The sequence below is a fragment of the Serinus canaria genome, chromosome 8, assembly GCF_022539315.1.
Source record: "Serinus canaria isolate serCan28SL12 chromosome 8, serCan2020, whole genome shotgun sequence".
NCBI lineage: Eukaryota > Metazoa > Chordata > Aves > Passeriformes > Fringillidae > Serinus > Serinus canaria.
Genome location: NC_066322.1, coordinates 28,149,623 through 28,168,680, shown reverse-complemented (window position 1 = coordinate 28,168,680; position 19,058 = coordinate 28,149,623). Strand labels below are relative to the sequence as shown.

The 19,058-nt window shown below is 50.0% G+C and overlaps 1 protein-coding gene across 2 annotated transcripts in view; it reads left to right on the top strand.

Annotated features, from left to right (window-relative positions):
* PBX1 (PBX homeobox 1) overlaps positions 1-17,891 on the top strand; it is a 132,131-nt gene extending 114,240 nt beyond the window's left edge. The window contains exons 7-9 of one of the 2 annotated variants that reach the window (XM_050977242.1): positions 5,007-5,119; positions 6,657-6,746; positions 13,681-17,891. In XM_050977242.1, the coding sequence (XP_050833199.1) occupies positions 5,007-5,119; positions 6,657-6,746; positions 13,681-13,773 (296 nt within the window). In that variant the 3' untranslated portion in view covers positions 13,774-17,891. The remainder of the gene's footprint in view (positions 1-5,006; positions 5,120-6,656; positions 6,747-13,680) is intronic. The other variant, XM_050977243.1, reaches the window with a different exon arrangement.
* The last annotated feature ends 1,167 nt before the right edge of the window (positions 17,892-19,058 follow it).

Genomic DNA, 19,058 nt, shown 5'->3' with positions numbered 1-19,058 from the left:
CTCACCTGAGAAGACAGCTGGAATTGCGTGGGATTTTTATCTCCTGACAGTTGAGAGTCTCCCAGCTGAACCACACAGATGTAACAGCTCAGTCAAGCATCCCTGCATTGTCACATTTTGGGACAAAGACACATCCTGAGGACATCATGTAGTCTCCCCTGCTTCAAGTTGTCCTGTGGGTCCTTGCAGTAAGAAGCAAACTTGCACATGCTAGGTCTGAAATACCTGTCTGGGAAAGACTGGGACAATTGTGTCCAGGACCATGAGCCATCAAATGTGCTGAAATCTCCAGGGAGGATCATGGAAGCCAATGAAGAGGTGAAGACCTAAGATGACCAATGCCTCTCTTTCTACACCGTGGACTTCTTTCTGTTCCCAGATCATTGGCTGAGACTTTGGTGAGCAAGGAGCCTGAACAATGGTAGGACTTTCTGGGAAATTTTAGGACTTCCTGGTTTAAGTACATTATAGAGCATGTGTAAAGAAAGTGAACAGAGGACAGGTCATGAGAAAGCAGCAGTGCAGTCCCTAGAGGGCCGTGGTTTTGGAAGAGGAGGTGGAACTGGATGCAGTGGGACATGGGACAGGAGCTGAATTCATTTCTGCTGTGGCCGGGCAAGCCCATCTGTTCTCTCATTGATGCCCATGTTACTGGAGATCGGTGAATGGCTACAGTCAGTCAAAGAGATTGGCCACACATTGACAAGGGCAAGGATTGCATCTGTCTGGCCATCTGGCAGGTTGAGAGCAGGGTCCCCCATCCTCAGTCACCCAGGCCTGAATGTCAAACACCTTTTCATCCGGAATTGCGCGGTTGGGCTTTATCGGCCAGATGTTCAAATAAGCTGAGAAGTCTGGCTCATTTGGGCTAACAACTCCCCATCCTCACTTTGATTTCCTGGACAATCTCAGCACAAAAACCACATGGCAAATGAAAGCTGTTTTATGTGGGCAGAGCCTTTTGCCAGCTAGAGTCCTCAAGGGCCACGCACAGGTGATAACATCCAGTGAAATCTTGAATGCAGAGCGGCCAAAATTGTCCTGAGCTGTTTTTTTTACCTGCTCATCCTTTTGTTTTGTAAAAATCTTCTTGTGAAGCTGCTGCTGGGAAATGTACTTCATCAGGCACAGGTGTCTTCTCTGCCTTCCTCCATTTGTGTCCACAACACAGCACTGGAGAGGACTCTGCTTCAGCAGAGATTGTTCTGGTCGTGCCTTCACTGTCCTCAGTGCTGGCAAGTGAAAAAGAACAAATGTCTGGCTGGATCATCCCTGGCTTTTGGGCCTGCACTGTGGCTTTGTCTAGCTAAGGAGCTACATAGTCCATCACCACATTCTTCCCTCATTTTTGGCCACAGTAGAGGCACCACAAAAAGTCACAGGAGGCATAAATCTTGTGCTCTCTATGCTTGTGTGTCATTGCTGTTGACTTCAATGAGGAATCTTGTACACGTGACCAGAGTCACTTCAGAGGTTCAGCTGGATCTCTCTTGTTGGTGGTAGGTGGAATGAGGCAGCACATAAGGATGGCTTGATTTCAGCTCCATTGAACACCATTGCCATGTTTGTTTGTTCATGGTACTATTTGAATTGTCAGATACTTTAGAGAAAAGTACTTACTAGAGGTCCTGAAAAATTGGAGGTGGAAGTTGAGACTGTCAGAACACAGAAGACATCAGAGAAGCTGGAGAAGAAGCTCCCTGAAAAGCTGAAAAAGTGGTGCAAGAAATACCAGCTGTCAAGTTCATTAAGGTTTTTGAAATAGAGGCAAAATTGAGGTGGGCTTTGCTTGTCAGAGGTGTTAGGGGTGGAAGAAATCTCTTAGCAGGCATTGTTTTGATGTAGGCTTTGACCCAGGGCAAGATTTGACTGCCAGAGTTTGCTCGGACATTTCCATCACTCCTTCTAAAGCTGATGCTGATAGAAACTCAACACCAAGGAATAGTGGGGATAAGTCTTGGCTTTAAAAAGATGTCTGGATGCTGAAGATGAATCATTCTTCCACACTTCTGCAACAGTGGATTTTCTGATAGGTTTTTTTATCTACCCACAATAATTCCAGGTACTTCCACACCAAGATCAGAGCACTTTCCTCCTGGTCTCAACATCTTCAAAAATGTGAAGAGCAATGGGAAATTGGGATTGAGAAGCTCAAAGATGAGCTTCTCTCATTCACAACCTCTCAATTCCTGAGGAACCCCAGACCAAATTACAACCACCCAAAAAGCCAGTGATGCATTCAGGAAAGGATCATTTCAGAGGGACAGGTTAGATTTACAATGGGGAAGGACTCTAGTGGAAGGACTTGACTTGTATTCCTGGATCTTATCTCTGTGGAGGAAATCCCAGTCTAAATTTCCAGGGCTTTTCGCTCTGCTGCCCCCTCTCCCAGCTGGGTGCATCAGCCCCTTTTAGCTGTGTCTCAGACTTTGAGCTGCTGTGATTTTGGGCGTGGTGAGTGCAGAGACAGCCGAGTGCTGAAGCAGCAGCAGCAGCAGCGTGGCAGTGCAGAGGGCTCTGCAATTACAGCTCTGATCCAAATGCATCCATACATGGGGGCCATTGGTATGCGCATATTTATCTCTGCATCCACATCAGCAGCAAGACATATTTACTGTTTAGATATGCACATATATTGTAAAAACACCCCTTGCCAATAGCAGTGTATATCTTGTAAGTGACATTTCCAGCGCTCCTCATGATTTCCAAGACACCGTCGCTCTTCAGAACTAGAGTTTGTGGCTGTTTGTTTATTTTTATTTCCTCCCTCCCAGTCTCAATTTTATGGCCAGGTTTGTTAAGTTTCAATAAAATATCAGTTAAGTTTATGGCATTTTTATTTGTTATTGTTGTTGTAATTTTCTTTTGGTAGGGGAAGGTGGGATGAAATGTTGCTCAGCTGGGGGCAGAGTGATAGCAGTGCCATGCCAGGTGCTTAGGGATTCCAGAGTCCTCTCTCCAGCTCTGCCACTGATCATTTGTGTGATATCAAAGATTTCTGCTCACCTCAAAAGAGGAGGGAAATATTCTCTGCTTCTTGTGAGTGGTAGCTGCAGAGTCTTTTGGTTCTCAGCAACAGAAAACGGGGTCGGAAGCATCTTTGTGTGTGTGAAATGTGCCCATCTTCACGCTTTGAGTTGAGCAGTGTCAGAGTGGGCTGGCCCCAGTCTGCCAGCTCATTTCTCTAGCTTTTTTACCTTCAAAGTAGCAAGTAACCTGAGAGGTTGGGAAGTGACAGGAGCCCTTTGCCAGCTGAGCAGAGGAGGTGATGGTTACAGCTGCCTCCTGACTAGTCCCGGTTATTTTACGCAGCGCTGTGGGATTGCTCTCTGGAACAGGTTGGTCAGGTTGACAGTGAGCACAGACAATGAGCTATTCCTGGCTTCACAGAGCACCAGTGGGAGGGTCCTGATCCAAGACTCACTGTGCTCAAGATGAGTCTTTCTCTTGACTGTCTTGGGTGTTGTATCTAGCAGTGATGTTTCTGCTTTCCTTGGATTCTGAGAACTGCCAGCTCCTGACAAAATAGCTGGTCACTAAGAGAGCAGCAGATAATGTAGTGAACCTGAAGTCTCCAGCATAGACCTCCCACCTGCTCCCTGACCTGTGTCAGAGGTGGCTTCCTTCAGAGGAGCCTTCCTGGTCCACCTCCAGGGCGCAGCTGGGATCTGTCCCTGTTTCCTCCCTATCCAGCAGAGGGAGGGGGACTGCCAGGCTTTTCTCAGAGCGTACGCATGAGCCATAGTTGGGCAATTCCACCAGGACTGTGGTTGCCAGTCTTCCAAGCTGGAAATGGCAGTGTAGATGATGAGAGCATATTTGGGACTGGAGCTGAAAGCATAGCTGACCTGGGCCCCTGAAGTCTCTCCTTTCCAAGGCTAACGTCATGTATAACTAAACCTTGCACGTTGAGCTGTCTCACACTTAACGCGCTGATCTGCACGATAAATTCTGAAATAATCCCATAAAACCTTTTTTATTTATTTTTAACCCCCTTGCTGCCTTCCCTGCCTTACAGTTACATGATGGGTTTGTTTCTTCTGTTAAGTGGTTGAGGAGGTGCTCAGATATCTCTCAAAGCTGGAGGCATAAAACTTTTATTTCTGCAAAGGCGGGATTTACTTTTTCTTTTCATTTGTGGTTTTTTTTCTCCTGATCCCACCCAGTTGTCTTCACTGTTACAATTTTTTAGCGTAACACCGATGACTGGAGCATGCAGTGGGGAATTTGCTTACAGAGCTTGTTCTTCTGGGGCAGCTGGCCCAGGAGGGCTGTGACACCCTCGTGTTCTCTCACAATGAAAGACTTTTGCCAGCGTGATGGGCACTGGGAGTCTAACCCAGGTGCCTTCATATTTTTGTGAGCCTTTTCTCCCGGTGCTCTGCAGTTCCCACCAGTGATGGGTTCCTGATGTCCTGAAGGCAAACCCCATGCACCACTCCCTCACAGAGCCCCATGTGGCTCAGCCAAAGCTCCAACCATGGGGCTGGATGGGCTCTGGGTGTCTCACCCTGCAGGGAGCAGTACGGGCTAGAATTACCCACCCTGTCTGAGCTTCTCAGCATGGTCTTGGTTCACCTGCTGCAGAGGCTTCTGCTCTTGATAGCAGGGCTTGTCTGGATAATTCTGGTCTCTAGTACAGTCTGCTGGGTGGACACCTCCAATGACCAAGATCCTTCAGAGCTGTCTGAAGGATTCTGATGCTGTCTGAGTCCTCCAGGCTGTGTTTTGCTTGTCTCAGTCAAAAGCATGAAGAATCCTTCCTCCAGCTGAGGAGCTGTTGAAGAATGTTCTTGGCATTGAGCTGTAACAACATGTGGCTTTGAATAACCTCAAGAGTGCATCCTTTTTTTTTTTTGCTTGCTCTGTTCTTCATACTACTAACCCTGACTGTGTGTTTTTGTTTTTGTGGTTGCTTTGCATGTTGTTCCTTCCTCTTGGCTGAGAGTCATGGGGTGGATCTTTTTCCTTTCTGTGATTCAGGTGCCTCACTCTTTCCTTTCCAGGTTCTTCCAGTTCTTTTAACATGTCAAACTCTGGAGATTTGTTCATGAGCGTGCAGTCTCTCAATGGGGATTCTTACCAAGGGGCCCAGGTTGGAGCCAACGTGCAGTCACAGGTAGGGACCCATCCGATGTACTGCCAGTGAATGCATTAGTGTTGGAGGAGCCTTTGATTGTATTGGCACTTCTCCCTCCCGTCTGAAAAGAGAAAATCTCAAACAGCACAAATCAACCAACCAACACTTAAAAAAAAAAGGCAAACCAAACCAAAAAAACCAACCAACCAAAAAAAAAAAAAAAAAAAAAAAAAGACAACAGGAACAACCACCAAAAGAAAAAAACAAACAAACAAACAAACAAAACAAAAACCCAACCAAAAAACAATCCAAAAGAAACCAAACACCCGACCAAACCAACAACCATGGTCTTGAGGAGACTTGCCCACACTTTGTGAATGCATTTGGCTCTGGCTTGATAGTCGTACTAGGAGGAGAGAAGGCTCAGAGAATAGGCACAAAGTCAAACAAAAGCAGCTCAGGTTTAGGTTCTGCTTGCTTTATTCTTCCAAGGGAATGGGCCAGATGTTTGGACTGGTGTCTCGTTTTCCAAGACTTCCACCTACTCCTTTGATGCCAAACTAGGTGTCTGCTGAAAGGCAATAAATGTTCAAATATGTAGGTAATTTTTTAAATTATTTTTTTATAATTAAAAGCCACCCTTGACCATCTCTGCACCTCCCCAAAGCACAGGCACTCACACCACCCCTTGTACATACAGGAGGAGAGAGCAAGGGAGCTTTGAGCAGCAATGCTGAAACCTCAACCCATGCTTGGGGCATAAAGAAAGAATTTAAAATAGCCAGGATCTCACTCAGTTCTCCCACCTTCCATCCGACGTCCAGATATGCCAGAGTCCCCTCTGTGGCATCTAAGGCTCTGTTCTGTGCTGAGAGACGACAGCCACTCTGACACTTCTGCATTGGGCAAGGAGAACTCTCTAAGGCTGAGGCTGCTCCCCCGTGGGGCTGGACGTGGAGCACACATCATCCATGGGTGGTGAGACATGCTCACCACATGTGCCACTGCTGGGGCTGGGCTGGGGGTGTGAGGGAAAGGAACGGGGCACCCAGAGGAGAGCTGCTGGTGCCTTTGCCATGGTAGGTATATTTCCTTTCTGGGCCCTCCACAGCAGAGGTGCTCAGCCAGCTCCAAAGATCTCCTTCTGCTTCCGTGAGCAGTGCTTGGGGTCAAGGGTGGAAGGGGGTAGGGTAGGAAGGTGGGTCCTTGAACACAATGGTGGAGATGGCTCCAACAATGTGCTCCAGGAGATGCCACCCCATGCTTGTCATGCTGTTCTGCCTCCCCACTCTTTTTGTCAAAGGACATGGGACCAAGGAGAGTGTGACAGGGCTGCTGGGGTGGGCAGGGGATGGTGAGGGGGCAGGAGAGGTCCTCTGGCTCATTTCTCTCCACAAGACCAGCTGCGGCTCTCTTTGATCCCTCTTCGAATGTCCACCTTTATTACGATGGTGACCACGATCATTGTTATTCGTGTTTGTTTGCTTTTATCTTGCCAAAGATGAACGGAAGCAGCTTTGGCCACTAACCTTTCCTTCCTTCTAATTTGTGTCTTTGTTGTTGTTGGTCTGTTTAGGTGGATACCCTTCGCCATGTTATCAGCCAGACAGGAGGATACAGTGATGGACTCGCGGCAAGTCAGATGTATAGTCCGCAGGGCATCAGTGTAAGGAAAAAAACAGGCTCGGGTTCTGGTCTTTTGGGTTGTTTTTTTATCATTTTTGTTCTCTCACTACCAATTATTTCAAAGCCATAGGGCTCAGAATGCCACTTAGTGGGACTTGTCTTTGCTTTTACGGTCACCTAGTTTATTGCCTCTGTATCGGTCACGCCAGCGGCGGAGCTTTGCCCACAAAAAAAAGTGGCAAAGCCGGGGCAGGCTGCGTGCAGGCAGCTGGCGTCTCGGACTGTCACAGCCCATCAGCGTCCGCCCGCCACCTGCGGCCATGCACGCTCGCCCCATGGGAGCTGCTAAACAGGTGACACCTCCCGTAGCCATGGTGGGGAATGTCACCGCAAACGCCCCGGCGCGGAGGTGGCTCCATCCAGGCGGCGCCATCCTGGATGGGTAAAAATAGCCCATCCCTGGCCAGGGTCCGGGAGCGTGGTGGCGGTGCGGGGTTGGCGGCGGTGGCGGTTGCGAATAAAAGGAGGAAAAAAGCCCACAAAGCCAACCGGCGTCAACCCAAGAAAACCTCGCCCAAGCGGGCTGGGGGAGGATGCGAGGGGGAGGGCGGTCTCTGGAGCATCTTCTCCTTGTTCTTGGGTGCGCTGGCGGGTTCTGACTAGCATGAAAATTCGTAGCGACAAGCTGTGTCGCACAGGGGGAAATCGATCAGACACACACAAGGAGAACCCAGTGTAGATTCGGGACAGCAATCCAACTTCATTTCTCAGATCAATCGTCCACCATCTCAGCAGCAGTGACAGCAAGCTGGGAGAGGAGGGCAGCCTGGAAAAGGAGGCTGTGAGCGCTGAGTGGGTGGTGGCAGCGGTGTCCAGGGTGGCCCAGAGGAGGAGGCAGCTGGCCCTGGACATGGGGATGCTGATGGGTGAGATTGGGTGGTCTTGAGCTGGTTGGAGAGGTGGTGATCCTCTGGGTGGGATGGTGGTCCTGCAGCTGAGATGCCAGCACGGTGCCTTCACCAGCCAGTCCCATCACTCTCCAGTCCACAGGGCCATTTGTCACCTGGCGTGTGACCATCTTGCAGGACGGGCACCACCAGCATGCAGAGAGGGGTGCCCTGGGACGGGGGGCTCTGCTCCCCTCTCCTGCGGGCGCCGGGGCTTAGTGGGCGGCTTGACGTCAGGAGGCAGAGGCAGGGAGGATTTGTGAAGTAATGTAATTGAACATGTGCAGATAATTATGTCTCATTACATAAGCCCCTTGCAAAAACAGCACTTGGAAATGCCACATGAAAGAGCCTATCGTTCCGCATTAATTTCTCCGTGTGCTGAATTTATTCCCTTTCTGGCTTTTTAATACTTGGAGAGTAAATGAATCGCAGGCTGATCATGATAAGAGATGATACTTTTGTATAAATTAAAATACCCCCAAGGAAAGAGGCTGAGCTGATTACAGTTGCAGTTGGCTTGGAAAATAACAGTGGGCTGGGTTAAGCCAAAATTTGGGGGGGAGGGTTGCTGCTGGGGATTGTGAGGCAGGGAGGGGGTGACTGGGGAGAGGAGAAGGAAGAGAGAGCGAAAACTCAAAAGCTGACTAGGACAAGGAGAGCTGGGCTGGTGTTTCTGGCTGTGGTTCTCTGTGGGAGAACCAATGTTCTCATGAGTAGCAATGAGAACTGGTGAACTGAGAGTGGCAGGGGCTTGGCAGTTCCCTCTGTACATCCCAAACGGTGATCTGGCATGTTTGGCATCTGTTGTCTTCTCAGGTTGGTTCTCAGGGAGGGCAAGAGCCCAAACTGACCCATACTTGGTGTTGTCAAGAGAGGGGCTGGTTGGCAAAGGGGCTGCACCATGTGGGTGACTTCTCAATTCCCCAAAAAGCTGTGGTAGGCATGGGGAATGAGGCAAGGAGTCCAGAGCTGAGCAGACAGTTTAGGAATTGCCTGTTTGTTTCCCCTGTATCCCAGCCAGTGTGCTCCAGCCTGATTGTCACTTAATGTCTTCCCATCCACTGAGGCCCCTTGATGGATCCCAGTTTGTCCCCCCCTGAGGTGTGGCTGCCCTTTTGGAAGCATTGGTGCTGGGGAACTCCTCGGTGCAGGCAGGGTGACCGTGTCCAGCAGGCAGGGCTTCCCTGCTTTTCCCTGAACCCTTCCACGCCGAGGAGGAATGCGGAGCAGAGCTGATTGTGACACACAAAGCTGCCGTCCCCACATCACCCGAGCGTCCCCGAGAGCTGCTGGAAGGAGATGAGCCGAAACCTAGTCAAGAGCCCTGTCACAATGATGTCTGCACGGGGCTGAGGTTAAGTCATCCCTGGAGCCCGTCAGCACCGGGAAGTCAGCGGCAGGTTGCCCAGCTCCACTGCTGGAAACCTTGGCAGTGGAGACAGCGCTCGGGGTTTGCCTTCCTTGATGGAGGATGAATTTTTAAATGCGTGTAAGTTGTGACAGCTGAGGAGAGGGATCTACCCACGGCCCAGTTCCCTGGGAGGCTCTGCTGCTGAGGCTGACAGGCTGCTCCAAGGGCGGGAAGGGCTGGAGCCAGTTCTGCATCGTTAGCAGGATAATGGGCAACGTCCCAGCCATCACCGGCGCTGTGACCCACGGCTGAGGCAGAACTGAGCCTTCTCCTTCACAGGTGGGGACAGCACCGCTCCCAGCAAGGGATGGGGACACTCTGACAGTGGAGGGGCGCTGGAGAGGAGCTGTCCTGTGGATACACAGCCTTGGGTCACACTGAGCAGAACCAGAGACCTCCCCTCCTTTCGGGAGATGTGGTTTGTTAGCCACCCCTTTTGGCAGACTTTAAGGCTGTAGGGTTTTGCACCATGAGGTGAGATTTGTTAAATGTTAAATCCTTTCGGGAGGTTTGGGGGTTTGAGGCACCCCTTTTGGCAGACTTTGAGGCTGTAGGGTTTTGCACCGTCAAGTGAGAGTTGTTATATGTTTGGTCTGTCTGGACAGTGTTTGTTCATGGGGGTCCATATGTGTATCTGGGAGGTCCCCCAAGGGCAGGGATTTCAAAGCATTTAGGAAAGCTCAGGTTCTGTTGGGTTCCAGTAGAAGTTGCATGTTTATTGCCACAGTCCTCTGGAGTGTCCTACCCCCCAACATCACCTTTCCTGCCGCTGCCCTATGGCTGTAGAGCCACCAAGTGTTCTACTTCCCCCATATGCTACTGAATGAGTGAGCTATAGTCATCTTATAGCTCTTTCAGAAATTTGGTTTTGGACCTAATTTAATTTACAGATGATTTAAATGTGTAAAATGACAAGCTGTTCAAAGTTCATCAGAGAGTAAAGGTTTTGATTTAAAACTGCTGCTGTGCAGACCTGTGCCTGTTCACAGAGCAGTGTGTGTGTGTGACCTGGATGTTGGTGGCCAGTGGCAGGGAGTTTTGGATCCACTCTCATCAGCCAGGATTGGTACAGTAAGAAGCTGAGAGCCCCTGATTTGACCGGAGATCTTTTGCTCTAAGAAGTTGAGCCTTGGGAGAAAAGTTGTTGCTCTGTTCCTCAAGCCAGCTGCCGTTCACCATCATGGTCAAGTTTTGGTTCATGGTCTGACCAGCTGGGGTATGGAAGTTGGTCTGGCAGTGTTTCAGTGCACAGGCTTGGTGTGTTCTGATGGCCAGGCATCTCTGATGACCCTTGGGAAGGGATGTCCTGACCAGGCTGGATTCTCTGGTGTGTGATAAGACCTTCAGTGCATATTGTAAGGAGGCCCTGATAAAAGCTCTTAAGAGCTCAGAGGTCTGAGAAGGCATTGAGGCTGCTCTGTCAGACTGGCTGGTAACTGGTGTGTTTGGAGGCTGACCTGATGCCCTGTGCCATTGTTGGAGGGACAAGGATTTGGTCACAATGGGTGGGGTGCTGAGACAGCCTCCTTGCTAAGCAGAAGGAGTCTTTAAAAATTGGCAGAAAGTCATCTCCCAGCCCCACGTAGGAGGCCCAGGCAGGGAGCCAGCCAGACTTGCTGGAGGTGACAAAAATGCTGAGACCTGTGGAATTGGGCATCAAAACCAGTTGCTTCAGCAGTCTTTCACTGGGGCTCCATATTTAGACAGTCACCAAGGCTTTGCCTGTGCTTTGGCACCAGAAGGTGACATCTGAGGAGATGTCCTGGAGACCGCTGCTCTGTCTTTGGCATCTGCCCCTCCTGAAGAAGTCACAACCATGTGCAGGGGCTGTGCAAGGAGGAGCAGCCTCCTCAAAAGACTCCCTTGCCTTATCTTTGAGGGAGATCCCAACTGATGTACTACAGTCAAACCCCAGGGCATTCCTTGCTTGGAAGAGGTAGAGCCATCGGGGTGGAACTGGATGGATCCCGCATGTGGCTTTGTCCATGCAGCAATGGAGTGAACTGGGATGAGTGGGGATGGTGCCTGCATGCCCTCTGCCTGGGGAAGGATCCAGCCTCCTCATGGAGGACTTTTCCATACCAAAGGATGGTGTCAAGATGTCACAGCCAACCTTGGGTCAGAGACAACCTTGGGTCCTCCTTTCTATCTTGACCCAACACTTACGGCCTTCCCAGGCCACACTTACTTCTCCCCAACATCCCCTTGACTTCCCATTGGTTGTGTTCAGCCACACAAACTCCAGAAGCACAGGAGGGCTCATTCCCAATCTGCAGTACCTTCCAAGGGTTTTGGGTGCCGCTCGATTGCTTCTGTGGCTGGCAGGCAAAAAAGAAAAGGCTAAAAATAGTTGAGCACAATAGGGCCAGAGCCCTGCTCCTCCTCGGGCCCCCACCGCTCTCCTCTCCCCCCTCCTGCTCCTGTAACGACCCTGCAAACACTAAATGGCATCTGAGTGCATTAAGCAGCAAACTCTCCGGTGACATAGCAATTACGGCTCTGAAATAGATTTGGTGCGTCACGCAAGATAAGGGTTTTGAAAGTTTCTGTTGTGATTATAGCTTGTAACTCCAACAAATAACAGGCTTGGTAATAAGAGGCTGCCAGCACAGCTATTGTGGTTCTCTCTCACTGATGGCACGTAAATTGCTATTAATGTCCTAAGTGTACTTGAATATGCCAGTCTCGGGGCGGCGGAGTTGGCTCTGTGTCTCTCTTTACGCGGCCTGTCATTGTCGGGCTGATAATCTACAGTAATTGCTGCCTCTTGCAGCAGTCCAAGATGTGTAAGGGTGGGTATTGCCTCTTGGGGAGCTCAGGGATGGTGGGTCAGGGCCCGGCTCTGGGTGCGAGGTGGTGGGGGCAGTGGGCATGGGGTGCGCAGGGCCGGTGATGCTCGTGCATCGTCTGGTGTCACACTTGTACCCGAGGTGGAGCAGAGTGGGGAGTGCTAACCTGTGAGCAAGCTGAGGTCTTGATTCCTGCTTCCCTTGCTGTTGCCTGAGCCCCTTTCCTGCCATGCAGGTGTGGAAGAGCACAGGGGCACAGCAAGGAGTGTGCACACACCTCTTGTCTTGTTTGCTCGGTGTGTGTCCCGCTGTGAGGTGGTGTGACTCCTCCAGTGTGGCTTCTCCTGCTCTTTGCTCCCATCACAGCAGCCTCTCAGGCAGACAGGGGCTGAGCAGCAGCACCTCTGTGGTGCCTTAACGAGCTGGAACAGAGGTTAGATGGAATTAAGAGGAATAAAGTGGGTATTTATTGAAGTGCCTTCAAAGGCCACACCCTGGCAGTACCAGTGCCACAGTTGTGGCTCTGCCCAGATGGCTCCAAGATAGAAACAAAAGAGGGTTTGGTCACGAGATCTCACAGAAGTTTTACTCCATTTGCATCTAGGAGTTAACTGTCCAATTAACAGCTTCAAATGATGAAGTTTCATCCCCCTTGCTTGCTTGCCTGCCCTCCTCTTCTCACAGTGTTTATGCTTTGGGCCTGAAGTTTGAGGAGATTGTCCTTGAGTCTCCAGCTAGAACAGGACTGGTTTGTCTTCACCACCCTGTGAAAAGATCCCAGTAACACTTAATATAAAGCTAAAATCTTCACACCAAAGCAGAACAGAAACACTTAAAACCTAAGGTATCAGTGGGGTGGGGAGTTTTCCTCCTCTCAGCCCTGTGGGGTGTGCAGGGTCCCAGCTGGCAGGGCCAGCCTTGGAGGATGCAGCAGGCAGTGGGACAGGCCAGGCAGCCAGAGTGGGCAGAGCAGCCCGGGCGTGTCTAAAGCGGGACAGCGACTGCTGCCAACTGGAGCTTGGGCAGTGCTCGGGAAGGATTAATTTGCCAAGCACTGAATCAATGTCAGAGCAAGCAGAGGAGGTTGGGTGCGACATCTGCTCCTCTCCAAAGGGGATGGCAGCAGCAGAGGAGCAGCTTCTGTGCGCTGCCGGCTCCTGCCTGCGGCAGCCGGGGCCCTCCAGTAGCTCAGCTCTGGAGCGCCTGGAGAATTTGGCTCTGCATCTGTTTTTAGGAGAAGAAACAAGTTGTCTGCCATGGTTTGCTGCATGAACCCTCAGATGGGATAAAGTGTTGGCACCTCTGTCGAGCTGTGGCTCTGTTTGCCTCGATGAGGCGGGGATGTGCAGCTTTTCTGGGGGACACAGCACAGCTCAGCAGTTCCATGGGACCCTGTGTTGCTTGTTCTGCATATTCACAGCACGTGGGTTCAGATAACATTCAGGCTGCTGATTCTGTTTGCTATTTTCTCTCTTCTATATGAGGAAGAATTATAATCAGGGGTTAAAAAACCCCAAACCACCAGAGCTCAGGGTTCTGGAGAAATACGTTGGGTTTTTTTTAAGGGATGAGCTTTCTGTGAGCACTTGCAGTTTATCAAAATCTGTTTTCAGCAGAAATGTTTCTGCCCTGTGATGGAGCCTGATGGAGCCCTGTGGCCTGGGGTGGGATGGGGGAGTCAGAGGGGACATCTTTGCCTCCTACACCTGTCCCAGCTGAGGGAGAAGGGGGCGGATCTGAGGTGGACGGGTGCCTTGGGTAGGGCTGCTTGTGCCTTGCCATGGGGTGACTGATGTCCGTGTGTGTGTGTGTCCCTTCCTTCAGGCTAATGGAGGTTGGCAAGACGCTACTACCCCATCGTCGGTGACCTCCCCCACAGAAGGCCCTGGCAGCGTTCACTCTGATACCTCCAACTGATCTCCCAGCAAATTGCATCCCTGGCTGAGCCGGCCCCGGCGGGGGCGGGAGAGGAGGGGGCCTCTCCTAACACCGCAGCAGTCAGACTGGAGGTGAACCCAATCAGCACACACAAGAAGACTCCTTCTCTTCTCTTCGTCGGGATGCTTTTTTCAGCCAATCTGGACACTTCTTTATACTCTCTTCCCTTTCTTTTCTGGGTAGAAGCCGCTCTTCCCCCTCCCCGCCACCGCCACAACACCGCTCCCTTCCCCTCCCCGCTTCCCACCCAAGGTAGAAGGATTTTTAAGGAGGAAAAGCAAAAATCCACCACCACCACACAAAGCAAGCCCAGAGCAGTGTACAGCCTTGTGCTGGGTGTCTTTCTGAGGAGCTGCAAATGTACCTCAGTCACGGCTCGCTCCCTCGCTAGCAGGCAGCCCCTGCCCCCCTTCCTTTCACGCTACCTCTCCATAGGGAATTGCCACCGTAGGGAATCTGCTCCCTCCTTATCTCCGCAGCTTCCCTCGCTCAGCCCTGCCCTGGTGAGCTGTCCCCTGGCTGCTGCAGGCACAGGGCAGGTGGCACAGCCCCTGTGCACGTAGAAGGAGCCAGCATGCTCCCCCTCGCTTCCAAAAGGTACCAGCAATTCCCATCGCCAGCCCTGGGGAAATTCCTAGTGCCAGCCCTACTCAGCCAAGCATCCCTGCCACTGGCAGGATGAGCTGTGGAATCCTGCTGTCCTGCCTGCCTGTTGTTGGAGGGGAGAAGAGGAGGGAAGGAAGGGAGGCAGAGGCAGGTGAGAAGCGGCCATGGCTGATAACACCTCCATGGAGCTGTGTGGGATCAGGCATGGATGGCTGGTGGGACACCAGCACTTCTCTCACAGCACCTACAGAGGCTGGTGGTGGAGGGCAGTGCCACGGGGTGTTGGCTCCCGTTTCCAGGAGGAGCTGGGTTCCCCAGTTCAGGCAGGACCCACAGAGGTTTGTGCCACCCCTGCCTTCCCTAAGCCCTGCCAAGCCATCAGTGAGGGATGGGCAGCAGAATGCCAGGGGCTGGAAGTGCTGGGGCGAGCGTCTTTTGGTAACTCTTCACACCACAGGTTTGCTCTGTAGGATGGGTGGCTGCCCCACTGGGGCACGTCTGGGGGCTGGAGCTGCTGGTTTGACCCCAGGAGTTACCTGGGCAGTGGCCATGGAAGGACTCCCAGGACTTTCTGCCCAGCTTTTCTGGTCCACTCTTGGGACAGGCAATGGTGGCTGGCAAGCGAGGCTTTATCCTGCCCTTTCAGACTGGTGCTCGAGGATGTGGCTTTCGTGGAAGAGCAGGAAGAGGCAGCACAAGCTTCCCTGGGCAGCGGGCTGAGCTTCGTGCCAGGGTGGGACTCGTGGCCATCGATTCTGTCAGTGGGCACGAGGAGGCTGAGCCAGCCTGCATCAAGACCCTGGGTGTGGTGGGGACTGGTGTGGGTGCAGGATGTCTGGCACCTCGTGGTGGATGCCAGGATCCCCTGGGATAAGTACCTCACACTGTTGAATGTCCGTGCTCACCCTGCTTGTGCTGGTCTCGAGGTGGGAACTGCCAGCTCGGAGCAGCATTAAACAGAAACCATTTAAAATGAGAGCTCTGCCAAAAATACTTCCACCCTTCTGCTGGAAAAAATAATGGTCCTTGGTGGTGTGGCTGCAGCTCCAGCACGCTGTCACCTGGCAGCACAGGGGTGTCGTGTGTCCAGCAGTGACACTTCCTGCTCCTTTTGCATCCGTGCCAGGAGTGGGCAGAGCAGGATGTGACATGAGGGGCCTGGGGCTGCCTCCCAGCTGTGTGCTCAGAGCACGGAGAAGGTTGTTTTCCAGCAAGGACAGTCGGGAGGTGCTGCCCACCTTCCCCAGCTCTGCACCTTCCCACTTTCCTCCTCGTCTTCCCGTGGGCTCCCTCAGCGCTGCCTTTTGTCCACTTCCAGCTTGTTTTACATGAACCTGTCCTGGCAGAGCGCTCCAGGGACACAGCACTGGCTCAGGCCTCTCCTGCTGAGCCACAGCAGTGCCATGCCTGCAGGAATGCCACCATCCCTTTGGAAAGCACCTGGGAATGAGCCAAACCACGGCCTGCTGGAGCCAGCCCAGGCTGGGGCTGCCCCCTGCCCTGTGCTCCCCCTGCCCAGGCTGCCCCTCGCTCCTCCACGGTACTTTGCAAATCCCCTCCTGGGTTCCCCAGCTGGTCCCTCCAGTTTGTGTTGGCTTGCCTTTTTCTTGGCTTTTTTTTTTTTTTTAATTTTTGGGTTTTGTTTCTCCTCCCCATTCTCCTCCCCTCTTCCAGCCCTGAGTGTTGTGGGGTTTTTTTTCTTCTTTTATTTTTTTATTATTATTTCTCTTTTCTGCCCAGAAAAACCTGACTTCGATACCAAAAAAAAAAAAAAACAAAACAAAACAAAAAAAACCACAAAAAAACACAAACAAAAAAAACCTGCAGAAACTCAAAAAAAATAAAAATTAAAAAAAAAATCACAAAAAAAACTCGACGATTCTTTCAGCTTTATTAACATTTTCCATTGTTTCTTGCGATTTGTGTCTCGTTCTTTGTAGTATTGATGATAACGAACATTTGATAATGAATGTTCTTGTATATTCAGATAAAGGAGAAAAAAAAAACCAAAAACGCAGTCGGAATTTAATAGTGTTTATAATAAAAGAATAAAAAATGACCCTCTTAGCACGCAAAATTGAGCAGGGGGAAGGTCCCCATCCCTGTTCTTTCTGTGGCAACAAGCGCTTCATTCCTGTATAGTTTATAACATCAAACTACCTACATTCATCCTCCTTTTTTTTTGTTTGTTTGTTTTTTCCCATGGTTTGGGTTTTTTTTCCATTTTCTCGCATTTGTGAATTAGTTCAAGAATGCTAGAAAAGTGTAGAGTTGTGCACACTCATTTCTTCTTACACAATGTTTAAAAAGTGACGGTAATTCATTTTGTAAAACTTTAAAAAGAAAAAAAATGGTTGGAATAGTGAGCATTAATAGGTACAGTCTAACACTTTATGTTTCTTAACGTTGAGACCCAGAAATGAACCTTTTTGTTGTTGTTTTTTTTTTTTTAATTTTTTGCCTTGTTTGGGATGGGGGGAGGGGGCTTTGATGATGATGATGATGACGATGATGATGATGATGATGATGATGATGAGTTTATTTTGACCTGTCCTAGACGAGGGCCTTGCCACCTCCCCTGCGCTTTTGAGCTGTGACCAGAGTGATGTGAAAAGTGAGGGTGGTGTTTTTGGGGGAAGCATTTCAGACCCCAGCTCCAGAGGATCCTCGTGTGGCTGCTCTGGGGCTGAGCAGTTGGGATTTCATCTCTGAAAAGAGGTGGAATTCCCCGGGGTTTTGGGCAGGAGGTGGGGGGGAGTCAAGCCCTGAGCCCACCTTGGCGTTCCACAGGTTCCACCCTCCATTCTGAGGGTGTTGCTGAGCTGCCTGGAAGTGATGATGAGAGGGCAGGAATCTTTCCCAAAACATGTGGATGGTTGGTTCCCTTCCCTGAACCCCAGCGTCCCAGAACTGAGGGATTCAGGGTAAGGAGTGTCCCAGCCTCGCCTTGCCTGGACCCTGCTGGAGATGAGGTCTCAGAGCCTGGCCCCAAGCCCTGAGCTGGGACAAGGGGTGGCACGTGGCCAGAATGTCCCAAATCCAGCCCCAAATCCCAGTGGCTGCAAAGTGGGGCTCAAGGAGAAGCCCTGAGGAAGGTGCTGGTTGGCATCACTTCAGTTTTCTCCTAAAACATTTTCCTGCTCCTCCCAAAAAAACCTGAGCTTTTCACATCACTGACCAGTTTAGGGTTTGGGGTGTTCCTTTTAATCCCAAGGTTTCCTGGAGTCCTTTTGTTTTCGTACACCTTTATTATTATTTTATTATTATTAAGAGGATGTAAATCAGACATTGCCTGGGGGGTTGGTTTTGTCAGTTTGCTTTTTTTGTTCTTGCAAAGCCCTTTCTATCCCTTGTAAAGGTGATCCACTTCGGAGTTGCTTTTTCTTTTCTTTCTTTTCTATTTTTTTTTCTCCCCATCTTTTTGGGGTTTTTTTTCTCTTCTTAATGGATTCCAAATATTAAAAAGGAAAAAAAAAAGGAAAAAAAAAAAAGGAAAACCCTTAAAGAAAAAAAGGAAAAAAAAAAAAAAAAGACTCTCTGTTCCAACCTGGTTTTGAAACTTTTCTGCTTCTGTAAAGAAAAAAAAAGGCCTCTGTCTTTCTGATCCCAATTGAAACTTTTATGTTCTATGACGATACTAACAAGGTGTAGGTTTTACAGTTTCCTGATTTGTACTGGTAATGCATATTCCAAATAAATAGTTTCTTTTGTTGCAAAAAAAAAAAAAAAAAAATCAAAAAAAACCAAAACCCTGAAACCAAAGCTGGTGTGTTTTTTGGGGAGGAAAAAGAAGAAAATGAGATACCCTGGGGTTTTCCCCAGGAAGGGTTTGGGGTGCAGAGGTGGGGGTGAACAAAGGTAATAAATATCCTGATGCTGGGATAGTGTGAGCCAGAGGGATGTGATTTGGGAGTTCCCTGCTGCCTGCCCCCCGTGCCTCAGTTTCCCTGGGCATATGGAGGTGAGTTCTGCTGGACACGAGGATTTGCCCCTGAAAAAAAAAAAAAAAAACCAAAAAACAAAAAACCAAATACAAAAACAAAACAAAAAAAAAAAAAACCAACCCACAACAAAAAACCAACAAAACAAAATAAAAATAATATAAAACCCACGAAACAATAAAAAACCCACATCCAAACAAAACCGAAAACAAAAAAAATGTAAAAAAAAAAAAATCCCTTGACTGCTTTTTTGGACTTGTGCACTGCTTTCCAAGAAAAGCTAGAAATGGGATTTTCTTTCCACACGAAGGTCTGGGGCAGGACTGGGGAGCAGGGGAAGGCTTGATAGCCTCTCCTGTTTTCCTGGGGCGGGGGGAAGTTATTTAAAAAAGAAAAAGGGAAAAAAATTTGAAAACATTTCTGGGAAGAAAAAAATCAATTTAAATTTTAAAATAATTTATAATTTAAAAAAAGCTCGTGCATAGGATGAAAACCAGGACAGCTCTGCCTTGTCCATGGAGATTTTAGATGGACTGGGGGGTGGCTGTGACTCTGTGCCCCAAAATCCCCCTGGCACCCCGTGGGCACGGGCAGCATCCCCTCGGGATGAATCCCCTGGGAGGGCAGGATGGGATGCTGGAGCTGCCTCCCCATGGATTTCTTGTCAATGATTATTCAGTCTCCAGCCTGACCTTTCTCTTCTAAATAACACGGCAA